At 32.9% G+C, this 15,216-nt stretch overlaps 1 protein-coding gene across 1 annotated transcript in view; it reads left to right on the top strand.

Moving 5' to 3' along the window:
* LOC148953613 (sodium-dependent nutrient amino acid transporter 1-like) overlaps nucleotides 1–15,216 on the top strand; it is a 163,884-nt gene that overhangs the window by 131,657 nt on the left and 17,011 nt on the right. Inside the window, exon 8 of the mRNA XM_089088034.1 lies at nucleotides 14,607–14,784. Within this exon, the coding sequence (XP_088944160.1) occupies nucleotides 14,607–14,784 (178 nt within the window). The remainder of the gene's footprint in view (nucleotides 1–14,606; nucleotides 14,785–15,216) is intronic.

The following is a 15,216-nucleotide window of genomic DNA, read 5'->3' as shown; positions in this document are numbered from 1 at the left end:
TAACCTCTTTTCCTCGAGTTATCTCCAAATCAGATTCCTTAGGGAGCGCTGCTTATGGAGTACAATTGAACTAGTTACCTACTGTGCGATGAGATACAGGCATATAATAAGAACAAACACAAATAGGAAAGCAATGGATTTATAAAAAACTTACATTTCAGGTGTACAACAATGCATGTATATGAGCAAGGCTTCATTTCAGTCAGAATAATTATTTCATAATTGCTCACAGAATGGTAGAAACATAAGGTCTGTCATCATAATGCCTGGAATCTGAATAATAATTATCTGAAAAACACTTTTCTAACATTATAAAACATTAGTCTTGATTCTGCGCACTAAGAGCTATTTCACGATTGGCCCAATTCCTGTGGAGGGCCTGCTACCTTGTAATTGTGTTTGCAAACTAAACTCATTATGCTAACTGCTCATCCAATAATTTATTTTCAATATTCTGATGATGAAACAGTCATACTGCTATAATAACTTAAACTTCCTGTGAACTTTGTATCTCATGATTTTTTATTGCCAAGTATCTTCGCGAAATTCAAAACCATCTGCCTTGATTTAATAGTTAGTGTTTGGCTGAGAATAAAATGCAGTTTTACTTTTGCTGATTAAGAATTTAGACTCAAGTTTGAAACGGGATTTAAGCTTTATTAAGGGAAGTTTAATTTATATCGGAAGTATCTTTACAAGAAAAGAATTTTATTTTTTGTATTTTAAATATATCACTTATTATTCACGGTACATATTACCGTTCCCATTATTTAATGACGTCCATTCATTAGGATTTGCTTGCCCTTGGGTTTTAGAAATATTCGCGATTTATTTACTATTTGTCCTACATAATTTTAATTGACATTGTATTATTTTATACTTTTATTTGAGCTTAATCAGGAGTGCTTAAAAATTTTCTCTATTACTTTTCTTGTTTTATTATATATCCCTTTCTAAAGTTCCTCTACAAAACTAAGATTATTTATGGTTATAGCCTTGCTACTATACTAAAGATTTTTTTTTCTACATCTAACACTGATGACTCCTAAATTTCCAACTGTATCAAACATTATCATGGGAAAGGTTTTATGTGGTTGGGACTATTCTACAATTACTAAAAGATTTTTTAAAAATTCACCTTTTACAAGTTTTTTTTTATTTTGCTAACTATAGGATGATTATGCTTCCTATCTACGCTAAATTAATGGAGAAATACATCGATTTTACATTAACTCTGTCTAAGTAACTAGCAATACACACATATATATATATATATATATATATATATATATATATATATATATATATATATATATATATATATATATATATATATATATATATATATATATATATATATATATATATATATATATATATATATATATATATATATATATATATATATATATATATATATATATATATATATATATATATATATATATATATATATATATATATATATATATATATATATATATATATATATATATATATATATATATATATATATATATATATATATATATATATATATATATATATATATATATATATATATATATATATATATATATATATATATATATATATATATATATATATATATATATATATATATATATATATATATATATATATATATATATATATATATATATATATATATATATATATATATATATATATATATATATATATATATATAAATGAACGACTTAAAGCATATAATAATATGTTCATTATATTCACTGGTAATCATTAAAAAACTTTCCCTGGGTTTGTTCGTTATATTATTCTAATAATAAGTTGTCGAAGTTGTTAATTTATCAAAACTATTAAAATGTGACATGTGTAAATTCACACCTACTTCACCACATTACGTGTCTCTTAGCGTACTCACTCCTTCTGTCAAAAATTATGATCCTTCACTCTTTTCGTCTTGGTAAACAATTTGAAAACACTTACAATAGTTTCTTCACAGAATAGTTCGAGCATGGTTATGTTCATCTTGGACGAAACGCTTTCTCTAATTGTCAAACGGGAAATGATACTGCCATGTACAGGTGTGTGGGAATTTGCTATCAGAGTTCATTCTCACCTGCTATTTCTGGACAGTTCAAAAGGTGCTTTATCGGTAAGGGGTTGAACACTGGGACCGCGTTGATAATAGATAAGTTGATTTTCTTCTCAGCATATCATTCTTGGGATATTTTAAAGTACATAGAGAATGTATTTCTCGTATAAATTTGGTCGTTCGTGTACTTAGAGATTAAGTTCTCTTATAAGATTGTTCGTGCATGGCTTGCATCTATTAGCTTTTGCGGTGATTCTTTGGTTAATCACAGGGGAATTGATGTTTAGATTTAGAATGGGTTAACATCAAACTTTATTACTTCTTCAACGTAGCGTTTTTAACTTGTAGGAGGAGTATATTGTCATTAAAGTGTTAGTCACTGGGGTTAATTTTGCTTTCTGCGATTCAATGGCCGATTTCCAAATTTACTTTCTAAGTCTTATCTCTTAGCATTTACGGGATAACATAGTTAGGAACTAATTGCATTCGTTAAAGGGAATAGGATGGATTCTCATGCATGATAGAAAGGGATTTAACACACGAATCTTAGACACGTACACAATTTTGGTTAAGCAATTATCATAACTATACAGTTTATGGTGCATGGGTCCATAAGGATTATCAAGGGTGATATTTATGTACTTATATCTTGTACTGGTCGACGGGGTTCTCAGGATTGATGTGTTTATATAGTTTGGTAATGCACAGGATACTGAGATTCATTAAATAATGTTACCTGATATATAATATGGTTTGTGATCGAGGGACAACGATCAAAAAGGTAACCGTGATTTTCGTAAACGAAGCTAGGACGAAAATGGCCTGGAGTCTATGGTGAGTACTCTTTGGTGGTAGAGGGGTGATGAAGACAGATGCTACTAGGTTGTATCTGCCCTGGATTACGTGTTGTGATGAATGTTTTCCGATAGGTCATTCCAATTCCTTTATGTAATATAGCAGGCATAATCACACGTTCCTCACAATGAGTAGTCATGATGTAAAACTAGTAATACGATTTATCGAATTTACGGTGAATTTTCCGTTACAAGATGATATTAAACGAATACCAATATTAATGCACATGTATTGATTTTAACAAAATGACGTTGTCACTTTAAGTAAGGTCTCTTATTATTTTCCTTAGTATACGTTATTACACACACTTTATCTTAATTTCCTTCAACACTTATTTAATTCTACATTATATTTAAAATAATCATTTAAACATAAGTTACTCTACATCATTTAGTTTGAGGTCTTAGATTACTATATATTTCATGCCTTCATTGTTCACGCACGTCCGTGCTGTTTAAGAAACGCATGTTGCAGCTTCATAACCGCACGGTTTTACGTAAACGAGACTTACAATGAAGGAACAAGACATAGCAAGGGCGAGTGGAGACCTCTATACCCAATCGTTTTCTAATGTCTTCCCTTTTTCTTGGCTTAGACGTTCTCATGTGGTTCCGGGTTTAACTTCTGCATTTCAGCCATTTCCCCGTGTTCTTCCTTTGGGTTTTGCCTTCTTAGTCTCAAAACTCTTCCATAATTAAAGTTAGTAAGGTTCTCCTGGTCAGGGAAATCGCAATTACGAAAAATACGGTCATTAGAATGTTCCACCAAAAATTGGTTGAAAATAATCCGTATCTATTATCCACGTACGTTAGTCTCTGGTCTTCATTAGTAAATAGGGGAATCTGGGAATCTAATACTTCTCTTATTTTTGTAAGCGGTAATGTTCCTTTGTTCTCTTCTATTTTGGACCCTATTGAGATTTTCAGTTCCTCACTATCAATATTGGGAATGGTGTACGATAGGTTGATTGCCTTAAATTTTATTATTTTAGGACTGATTATATATGTGCTCGTGGTAATTAACATGTTGAGCCAAATTTTTCTATAGTATTTTTATAGTTGTATGATTTTTACTCGTAAGCTAAAAGTTTTTAAATTATTATTCTCTTATGACGCCTATCCGTTAAAAATCTCTTAATCCTATACTGACTAAGGGTAATTCCATCTATCAGGTTTTTTTATTGTTCTACCCGACTGCGTGGTTACTTTTTCCTCTGTTTCTTGCGGTTTTTTCTCTTTAGGTTTTGCTAGCGATATAAGATCAAATTTTTTTTAATTGTTTTTTCAAAAATTCTTGCTATTTAAATTTTGTTTCTTTCGCATAAGCGACCGCTGAAGTCGGTTTTGATTTCCCTATATCTTTAACTACTATATGGTCTGATTCGTCACCAGACTCTTTGGAATTGGTTTCCGATGATTCCACCTTAGAACTTTTAGATGTGGCACTTTGCATTTTTGAGGTATCGCCTGCCCTTCCTTCGTAAGTTTCTACTCCTCTGGAAGTAGAAGGTTTATTCTCTAAGTCCTCACCTTGAGTTTTCAACTCCGGAGACTTGACAGATTCTTGAGAGCTTTGAGAGGAATCAAAAGTTTTTGCAGGGTTCCTCCACTTTTTAAATGCCATGTCTTCAGGGGAATGGGGAATTGTTTGCACTAGTGTTTCCCTCCATGAAGTCCATTGTTTAGGCTTGGCCTTAGACACGGTTATATCATGATACTGTCCTTCCTGGGCGTCCTTGGGAGTTTGATTCCAAAGCAACCTACTTTGCCTTGTTCTTATGGGGAAATTTATCAAATACATAGTTTCTCGCAGATTTGTTTTAATTGAATCTTTGGGAGGAGTTTTCTTTACAGTACTACGCGGAGTTTCTACAGCTCTGTTCAATTCCTCCTGTAGCGACAAAGGTATCTCTATTAGGGTTGCTGGGGAAACCATATCGTCTGGAAATCCTTTGGGGGGGACAAGGGGTCGAACTTCTATCAGGAAAAATTGGGTTTTCAGAGATATCGTATAAACTAATTATCCTGCGCTCTCTGATGATGAGCTTTCTGGACTTTTTGGCGGTTTTTTTTTCGCTTGTACTAGGGATTTTCTTTTGGGAATAATTATATTTTTCATAGCTAAAAATTCTTCAAAGTTTTCCTCATCACTATCATTCTCAAAATAGTCTTGCTTGAAATTTAAGGGTTTTAGATCTTCTAATCTTGATTTGGGGGGCTCGTCTCCTGCGTCTGACGAATTGGTAGACGAGCGACGCGATACCCATCTTTCCGGGAATTTGGCTCTTTTTACTCGGCTAGCATGTGCCTTGTAAGTTCTTCCATTATCGGGGTTCACCATTTTAAAAGTAAAATCGTACTTTACAAAATCGTAAAATCGTACAAAATCATACTTTTTGACTTTTCTGTACGGTCCAGAATATTTATTGGAAAGTTTTTTGCCTTCCATCTTTGCCTTGTTCTTTAGGTAGACGCAATTTCCTATCTTAAAATCTATATTCCCTTTGACTTTGGGTAGGTTTCTTAGCTCTTGACTTATTTTACATTTTTCCATCTCTTGTTTTACTATTTTATAAGTTTTCCTTATCCTATTTATGAATTCTTGTTTGTAATCCTCCGAGATATTTTAATATTGTCAGGATTCAAAAATATCTTGATACGATATTCTAAAATCGCGACCAAATAGTAATTAAAAAGGGTTGTCTTTGGTTGTTCCTGAATAATCAGTACTGATTATGTTGTTAAATAAGGTAAATTATCCCAGTCGTTCTTGTTAATCTTAATACATTCGAAAATATTTTATGCCTATTTTCTATTTTACCATTAGCTTGTGGATGATGAGGGGACGTCACCAACTTCTCTATGTTAAGAAAACTCATTAAATCTTTTGTCACCTTGGAAACAAAATTACTTCCATTTTCGCTTATTACCTTATTTGGAATGCCAAACTTAAAAAATAATTTTGCTAACGCTTTATTCGTAGCGTACGGGCCTTGATTCTTTAATGCTTTTGCAAAAGTAAATCTGGAAAAGTGATCTATAACTGAAAGGATACAAGTATGGCCCCTGTTGGAAACAGGTAAGCCTCTACTGGTTCCATATAAGTCAAATGAGACAATATCAAAGGGGAATCTCGCTACAGGGACTCTTCCCATTGGGGGTTTAGGATAGGCCTGGGTTTTTTCTTAAGTTAGAGGCTTCGTATATATTTGGCAATTCTTTAAGTTGTGTTAATGCTGAAGGCAAGTAAATATTTTGTTTTAAATTATTGAAGGTTTTCGTTATTCCTAAATTTCCACCTATATCTGCATGAAAATATTCAAGGGTAGGTATTATTAAGTTTTGGGGTAGGCTAATAGAGGTATTATTGAAGTTTGGTTTCTATTTGCTTCAGCATTCACAATTCCGCATAATATTTCTTCATCAAGATCATAGTAAAAATTTTTTATTTCTATTTTAAGAGTTGCGAATTTATCGGTTAAAACATCATCATTCACAAAATAATTAATAAGTGCTAAACACATTTTGTCCTTTTTTTATTTCTTTTTATATTTTCTAAAGACAAGGGACAATAGTTATCCTTATTTTCGTTTAGTGTGTCTTTCACTTTGTTTTTCTTACATTTACGTTTGCTTTTAGTATTAATGGCGTTAATTTCGTTTTCCTCGGTTTCCAACGGCGTCCTCGGTTTCTCGGTTTCAGAAGATTAAAACTTGTTGCTTTTCATCTCCGACGGAGTATTTTCTGGGAATCTACTCAAGAAGTCACAAGCTGCATTTTGTTTACCTTTTAAATATTCAAATTCATAATCTAGATCTTGGATTTTCATAATCAATCTAGCTAGAAATTCCGTGGGGTTTTGAAAGTGCGCAGGTACTTCAAGCTTTTATGGTATAATCCTAGTATAAATTTTTTACCAACTAAATAGTTTCTAATTTGTTCAAGTGGTCGATTATATATAATAATTATAGGTTTATGGTGGAATAACTACTTTCGCCTTTTGATAAAGTTCTACTCGAATACCATATAATTTTTTCAATTATTTTTTGTTTAGGCGTTCCCTCTATATGATTAGGTTTTTCTACCAGGATTATTTATGAAAAGATAGCGCCAATGCCTTTTAAAATGTTGTTAGTCGTAATCAAATAGTGTCCATTGTTGAAATAAGGATGCAACAATAATGATTCCGAAGTCAGTGCCCGTCTGAAACGATCTATGGAAATTTGAGATTCCTGAGCCAGGTAGCACTTTGGGAGTTTTCTTAGGTTAATTCTGTGAGTGGTTCCACACTTTAAGTATAACTACGCACTACGTTTCTGAAGTAACCGTTAAGATCTAAAATTCTTTTTAGTTCTATCGAAGTTTGAGGCGGTTTGAATTTTCCAAAACATTTTATTTTATCTGGGTCTGGGGATATCTCTCCTTGCGTCACTACTAATCCTAAAATTGAATTTTAGGGTGAAATAAATTTACTTTTTAAGGCTTGCATTTTAAATTGTCCTCTCTGAATTTCTCGAGCACTTTAACTAATGTTCTAACTGTTGTTCAGCATTTTCTCCTACACTATATGACATCATTAACAAAATGAATGATATTTTTAATCTTCTTAATAGATGCATTAAGTGTCTACATAGCGCACTTGAACCCGTCTTGAGTCCAAAAGGTCCTCTTAAGTATTCATAGGAACCACATTCAGTTGTAGAAAACGTAGTTTTATAGACATCTTTTCCGGCTTTATTTACTTGGTGGAAACCTTGGGTAAGATCCAAAAAAGTAAAAATTTTTCAGTTAGTTGAAGTGCTATCGAAAATTTCGTAAGATTATAGTGAAGGAAACTTATCACTAACTACTGGCCTGTTAAAGGATCTCTAATCTGATACAAGTATTAGGTTACAATTCTGTTTCGGAACCAAGGTCACTGGTGCGGAAAACGGAATTAAGCTGGGGCGTCCAATCTCAATATTTCTCTATTGATGAATTGTATTTTTTAACCCCTCTTTGTCCCTCTAGAGTATACAGTATGGCTATTTCACAACAGGATTACCTGTCGTTAGAATTGAATGTTCATAAAATGGTATCAGTCCGATGTCATCTTCAGATGCGGAAAATACATCTTTAAATTTCCATAATAATTCGCATAATTTTTTCTTAAGATTCTCAGTCAATAATATAGTCCATATTAAATTTGTTTAAGAATTCCTACTTCGTTAAAGATTATTTGTTCATTAAGGTTATAATACCATTGACTAGGTTTCTTTTGGAATTTTCTAACCGACCTAAATCCTTCTCTAAGAGAACTTTGATTTTAACCAAACCCGTCCCCTTTTTTATCTTAATTATATCATTTTCATGGTTGTTAGTTACCCAAATTAAACCTTCGCCTTTTTCGTAAGATATAATATGTTCCTCGCATAACAGATTTTCAGGAATTTATTCGATGGATTTGCAAGCCATAATTCGGATTTGCTATCCACTTGTTCGATCATCTGTGATGTTTGAAATATTTTCATCGTTCTGGGATGGGTTACTGTGTTTCGTTTTATAAATCCGTAATATTTTTCTTTATTTTCATTTTCTATTTATTTTAGACTGGGGTTATCTACAAATAGTGTTGCAAGCACCATAGCCACATTGGAGCTCCCTAGTATTTCCTATGATTCCCCTTTTTCCTTCATTTAGTTCGACATATATCGTCGCATGTTTCTTATTTTAGTTTTTGCATGTTCAATCCAATTGTTATTTAAATTTGGTTTACTTCTTCAATGTCTCCCAGTATAAGAAAACAGATTTTTAATTATGCTACATCTTTTTTGTACCGAAACAAGAGATTTAAAAGATTGCGACATTATACCGCCAGAAATTTTATTTACTGTTATATTCTCTTCGTAACCTCTGTTACAATTTCTTAATGTAGAGAATCCATACCTTAGCCGGGTAGACAAGCCTTTCGTTCGCTACGTCTAATAATACCTTATTCGACCTTAAAAAATTTGCACCGATAATGGCCTGATATGGAAAGATATTGCATATTATAAAATTTGTCGGAAAATTCTATTATCCCTTTGTACGTCTAGGCGAATTGAACCTTTTGTATCCAATTTATGCCCTTTTACGCTAGTTAAATTGGGATTATTAACATTCTTCCGTTGTCTAATATGCGGAGCCAACTTATTAAATACGTATGAGTTTATGATATTAACCGTTGCACCAGAGTCAATTAGGGCCTTAAAGTAAACATTTTCCACACTGAAATAATTAAATATAGGTAACTTATTATTACTATCACTAAAGGACGGTATTGTTATTGGGTTGGACCTATAAAATATTCTAAGCACCCTCTGGGTCCAATTTTTTCTTCTGAAGGGCCTGACACGTTTCCCTGCGGAGTTATTTCATACGTCGGTGTCTGCAATAGAGATTCAGATATACCCATGGAATCTGTAGCTAATTGATTTATATTTGATTGCCCATTTTGCCATGTATTATTACGGTAATTTGGATTTTTTGCATCAGTTCTGGGTGCTGGCGTCGACTGTAAAGGCCGTTGGCTTGAAAAATTTGCGTGTCCCGTTGGGAAATTTTCAGGATTTCTATATACTACTCTTGCACTATATTGGCTTTGACGAGTATTTGGGTTTTCAACTCGATAATTTTTTGTCATTTGGGGGAAGGATTATACAAAGTCTGTTCGTACATGTTTTGATGTACTGGTGTTTGCAATCATTTCTGCCAACAAATTTGTACACCACTGGCACTAAAATTTGTTATTTAGAACAACTGGTTGCCATAATTTTGTGCTTTACTGACCGAATTCATTGTTGTCGTTATATCACTAATCCTAAAGCAGCCTTCTCTTACGATACGCCTAGGTCGATCATAGTTATATCATCTAAAAATTGTGAAACTATTTCCATAGTTGATTGGTTTAATGGGCTGAAAACGTACTGTTTCCTACCTCAAAGTTTCTTGCGTTCTATTTCTTTGTGGCACTGGGGAATTATCCCTTGAAAAGAAATTTGGAGAAGCTTGATCACCCTTGAAGGTCAGACTTGCGTTTGATTTGCCTAGGCTCTTTATTTTTGTTTTACTGTGATTTGCCACGATCGTAACAATTTCGATCATTCGTCCCACCTCCTGAACTGCAAGGTCCGACGTCTGGATATTTTTGGATATTACCATTTTATATAATTTTGGGGTTAGCCATTGCAAAAAGGCCTGTAGTTTGATTTTTTCACACATTTCTCTTGAACTTTTTCCGAATTTTGCTTCTATTGAAATCCGTATATTGTGAAGATATTTTCTTACACTCTGTGTATGGTCTAAACTTAACATTCCATTTTCTAAGTTATTTGTTGAAGTAGTTTCGATAAATCTATCTTTGAATACCGTTAAAAATTTTTCTATTGTATTTATCGGTAAGCTGTCATTTTCTCCTTTATTATTTTCAATTTGCTTTAGGAAGGTCAAGGCCTGCCCTCTTAATCTTAAGAGGAGCATACCGACTACCGTTTCTAGCTCTGTTTTTGTTAATTCTGCAAGCTGGGCCAATTGGATATTAAATTCATCGACATCTGTTTGTCCATCATATTGCGGAATAGATTTTGTTATTTCTACATTTTTCGCAACCAACCTTTGCGCAATAAATAGTTCGCTTAGTTCTTCTGAAATTTTTACGTTTGAATAACTCAAAATAATTTTTTTTTCACTTAACCTATTTGGGGGAGACTGCTATCTCCTATGAGATATTCTAAAAGGGTTTCCTATTATAGCTTAGCGGTTATAGGCCTATAAACTTTTTCTTATAAGTCTGTATCCATCCAATGATTTAAATTTAAATTAAGAAGTTTGTAGCATAACTAGTTCGATTTTCCTCCAAGTTTTACGACCGCACCATTTTGGTAATAAAGATCCTTCCGACCGCACCAAATGTAATGTTAAGGGATTAAATCTGTATACCGATCGCACCAACTGCGCCGTTGAGTTTAAACCTGTGAACTTGCACCTTATAAGTTTTCCGATTGCGCCAATTGTAACGCTAAAGATCATGCCATCGAGGACTTCGCCACAGCAATGGGGAGTTAGGTGAATGGGTGACCGCGCCACTCTCAATCTTAGAGAGAAAATAAAATATGTAACTACAAAAGAGTGACCTCTTTTCCTCGAGTTATCTCCAAATCAGATTCCTTTGGGAGCGCTGCCTATGGAGTACAATTGAACTAGTTATCTACTGCGCGATGAGATTCAGGCATATAATAAGAACAAACACAAATAAAAAAGTAATGGATTTATTGAAACTTACATTTCAGGTGTACAACAATGCATGTATATGAGCAAGGCTTTACTTCAGTCAGAATAATGATTTCATAATTACTCAGAGAATGGTAGAAACATAAGGTCTGTCATCATAATGCCTGGGTTCTGAATAATAATTGACTCCGAAAAACACTTTTCTAACATTATAAAACACTAGTCTTGATTCTGCGCGCTAAAAGCTATTTCACGATTGGCCCAATCCTGTGGAGGGCCCGCTACCTTGTAATTATGTTTGCAAACTAAACTCATTATGCTAACTGCCCATCCAATAATTTATTTTCAGTATTTTGATGATTAAACATTCATACTCCTATTATAACTTATACTTCCTGTGAACTTTGTATCTCATGATTTTTTATTGCCAAGTATCTTCGCGAAATTCAAAACCATCTTCCTTGATTTAATAGTTAGTGTTTGGCTGAGAATAAAATGCAGTTTTACTTTTGCTGATTAAGAATTTAGACTCAAGTTTGAAACGGGATTTAAGCTTAATTAAGGGAAGTTTAATTTATATCGGAAGTATCCTTAGAAGGAAAGAATTTAATTTTTTCGTATTTTAAATATATCACATATTACTCACGGTTCACACAAAGTCTCATATCGACAAATATTTGCTAAGTTTCAGCTGCTAAACACCCAATCCAATTTGTTGCTGCTTATGTACTTCGATGAAACCACCACAAGCCTCCCCTCCCCCTCCGAAGATTGAAATTATGTGTGCTCACTGCTGATGACTCGTCAAGCCGCAGTCAATATGTGGATTCTTATGGGCTGCAAAACTTTTTATTTCAGATAATCAAACCTAGAAAGTTATTGCAGCTCCCAAGCCTGTATACAAAATATAGAATATTGGTAAACTTCAACAACATTCAAAGGTTCTTTTAAATTACATATTGGCTAGTTAGATTTTCCGCGGACTTGCCAAACAAGATTAGGCTCTAAAAGATTCCATTCTATTGGCAGCTTTTTTCCGTCGTTTTTTTAGCTCATTTTTCACCGATTCATGGTTTATCTCGGCTCTGCACCAAGTCAGGTCACAGCTTCAACCCGTTTCTGTGAGACGCCAGCACTTACCTTGTATAACCTGATTCAGTTATATACCTTTTCCTCACTCTTACTTCTTATTATTATTAATTCTATTGATTTATTAATTTTAATAAATATTCAGTCCTGGAATATAAAAATTATTCGGTATTTATTATTCAGGCTTATTTTATTAATTACTCAGTCCGCATCTTTTGCTTAGCTCAGTTTTCCACCATGTCAGGACACCGTGTCAGGTTGCTTTTATTCAGAGATTGAACTCAGCTCACTTTGCCACCAAGCTGATTCACTACCTCGAATCAGATCGTTTAGTTAGGACTCAAAATTTACTCACTGGGTCATTGAAGTTTAGACCTCAAGTTTAGGGCCGAATTTAGACTTTGATCGCTTTTTCACGGAGTCAGAACTTCGCTCATATTGCACCAAGTCAATTTCCTGCCTTTTCTTAGAATTTTCTTAGACTCAGTTAGGAACCAACTAATTTTCACACCACGGGACTGAAATTGCACAGTTTAGACTGTAATCATTTTAGAAATGGATTCGTACTTAGCCTGTGTTTGCAAAGAATTAAAACCAGTTTGCTTCCCCGAGACTCCAGTTTGCCCCCCAGCTGAAATTTAGTTTCTGCTAGAAATGTTGTCAAAACTAAGATAAGTCTGCAGAATTTCAGCATTCAGGTACTGTCAGCATTCAATTTCAATTTCAGCATTCAGGGCCTTTATGGTACTGTATGGCTCATTTTTCACTTTCGTTTTCACTTGATTTGGGAAAACTGTCTCTAACTCCCCCCCAAGGATTTGACGAAATTACGCCACTGACCACAACTTGCCTAGTTTCGCACTGACTCGGGATTTAGCTTGTTTTGCTGCTGTCTTGTTTGTCTTAAGATGTCCTTTCTTAAATATTTTAATGTTTCACAATGAAACATCAAAGGAAACACGCTTCCATTCATACAACCACACATTAAACATGAATATGTGCCTACTTTTGTGTTAACCTTCCAATAGCTATCCTTTTAGTTACTTTTAACCTTTATGTCCTTTTTTCTTTTAATCTTGTTTCTGAATATCCCTTTTACTTTCCTTTTACTTGCTGTTGTTTCTGAAAATCCTAATATATCCGTTTTTTTATTTTCCTTTAACCTTTACTTTTTTTTCCTTTTAACCTTGTTTCTGAATATGCCTTTTACTTTCCTTAAAGATTTATTTCCCTTTTCATTTTAACCTTGTTTCTCAATATCCCTTTTATACTTCTTGTACTTTCTATTGTTTCTGAATATTCCAATATATCTAGTTTTCTTTTACTTTCCTTTAACCTTTATTTGCTTTTAACCTTATTTCTGAATATCACTTTTACTTTCCTTTAGCCTTTATTTCACTTTTCATTTTATCCTTGTTTTTGATATTCTGAATATCCCTTTTGAGTTCTGTTTACTTTCTGTTGTTTCTGAATATCCCAATATATCTAGTTTCCTTTTACTTTTCTTTAGCCCTTATATTTTTTATTTCTTTTAACGTTGTTTCTGAATATCTCTTTTAATTTCCTTTTACTCTCTGTTGTATCTGAAATCCCAATATATCTAGTTTCCTTTTCTTTCCTTTAACCCTTATTTCCTTTTGCCTTTTAACCTTGTTTCTGAATATTCCTTTTACTTTCTGTTGTTTCTGAATATCCCAATATATCTAGTTTCCTCTTACTTTTCTTTAGCCCTTATTTTTTTATTCCTTTTAACGTTGTTTCTGAATATCTCTTTTAATTTCCTTTTACTCTCTTTTGTATCTGAAATCGAAATATATCTAGTTTCCTTTTACTTTCCTTTAACCCTTATTTCCTTTTTCCTTTTAACCTTTTTTCTGAATATTCTTTTTACTTTTCTTTAGCCCTTATATTTTATTTATTTTAACGTTGTTTCTGAATATTTCTTTTAATTTCCTTTTACTCTCTGTTGTATCTGAAATCCCAATATATCTAGTTTCCTTTTCTTTCCTTTAAACCTTATTTCCTTTTTTCTTTTAACATTTTTTCTGAATATTCCTTTTACTTGCTGTTGTTTCGGAATATCCCAATATATCTAGTTTCCTCTTACTTTTCTTTATCCCTTATTTTTTTATTTATTTTAACTTTGTTTCTGAATATCTCTTTTAATTTCCTTTTACTCTCTTTTGTATCTGAAATCCCAATATATCTAGTTTCCTTTTACTTTCCTTTAACCCTTATTTCCTTTTTCCTTTTAACCTTTTTTCTGAATATTCTTTTTACTTGCTGTTGTTTCTGAATATCCATTTGTTTCAAGTTTTCTTTTGATTTGTTTTCAGTTATTTGCTGTGCTCTTTTTCTTGATGCTGTTTACTCTTGGAGTAGGAAGTGCAAGCTCTATGACTGGATGTGTGATCACTGTCATCCAAGACGACTTCCCCCAGTGGAAGAAATGGAAAATTACTGCTGTTGTTTCGGTTCTTGGCTTCGTTTGTGGGCTTGTTTACATCACACCGGTAAGTTTAATATCTGAATTTCAAATGAATCTTCATTTTTAAAAGTAGAGTGAAGACAAATAGGGAAAACAGCTTAAAAAAATTGTGTTACTTCTGCTTTTTCACTACTTGGTTTCCTTCGTTGACTTGTCTAAACAACACCAGTAGGCTTAACAGACGAATTTTTAATGTTTCTTAAATTGTATTGATTAGTAAAGGACTATAGTTCCATAGCCACTTAGGAGTAGGTTTGATTCACACCTTGTTTTCTTCTTCTTCTTCTATTTTTTTCCTTTTTAAATTTTAAAGTACTTGTATTCTCTAAAAAAATTTATTTTGGGGAAGGGTTTCAGCTGTTTTTATCAAAAAATTAGTGTCTAACCCTCTATCCATTAATTTTCTACTCCTTGATTCTCATATCCGTTAAAAGGAATATGATTCCAAAGTGCAAGGG

Source organism: Artemia sp. Qi Xiang Cuo, chromosome 4 (assembly GCF_049724085.1).
Source record: "Artemia sp. Qi Xiang Cuo chromosome 4, ASM4972408v1, whole genome shotgun sequence".
NCBI classification, from domain to species: Eukaryota; Metazoa; Arthropoda; class Branchiopoda; order Anostraca; family Artemiidae; genus Artemia; species Artemia sp. Qi Xiang Cuo.
Note: the sequence above shows the minus strand (reverse complement) of the source record. Positions and strands in the feature narration are given on the sequence as shown.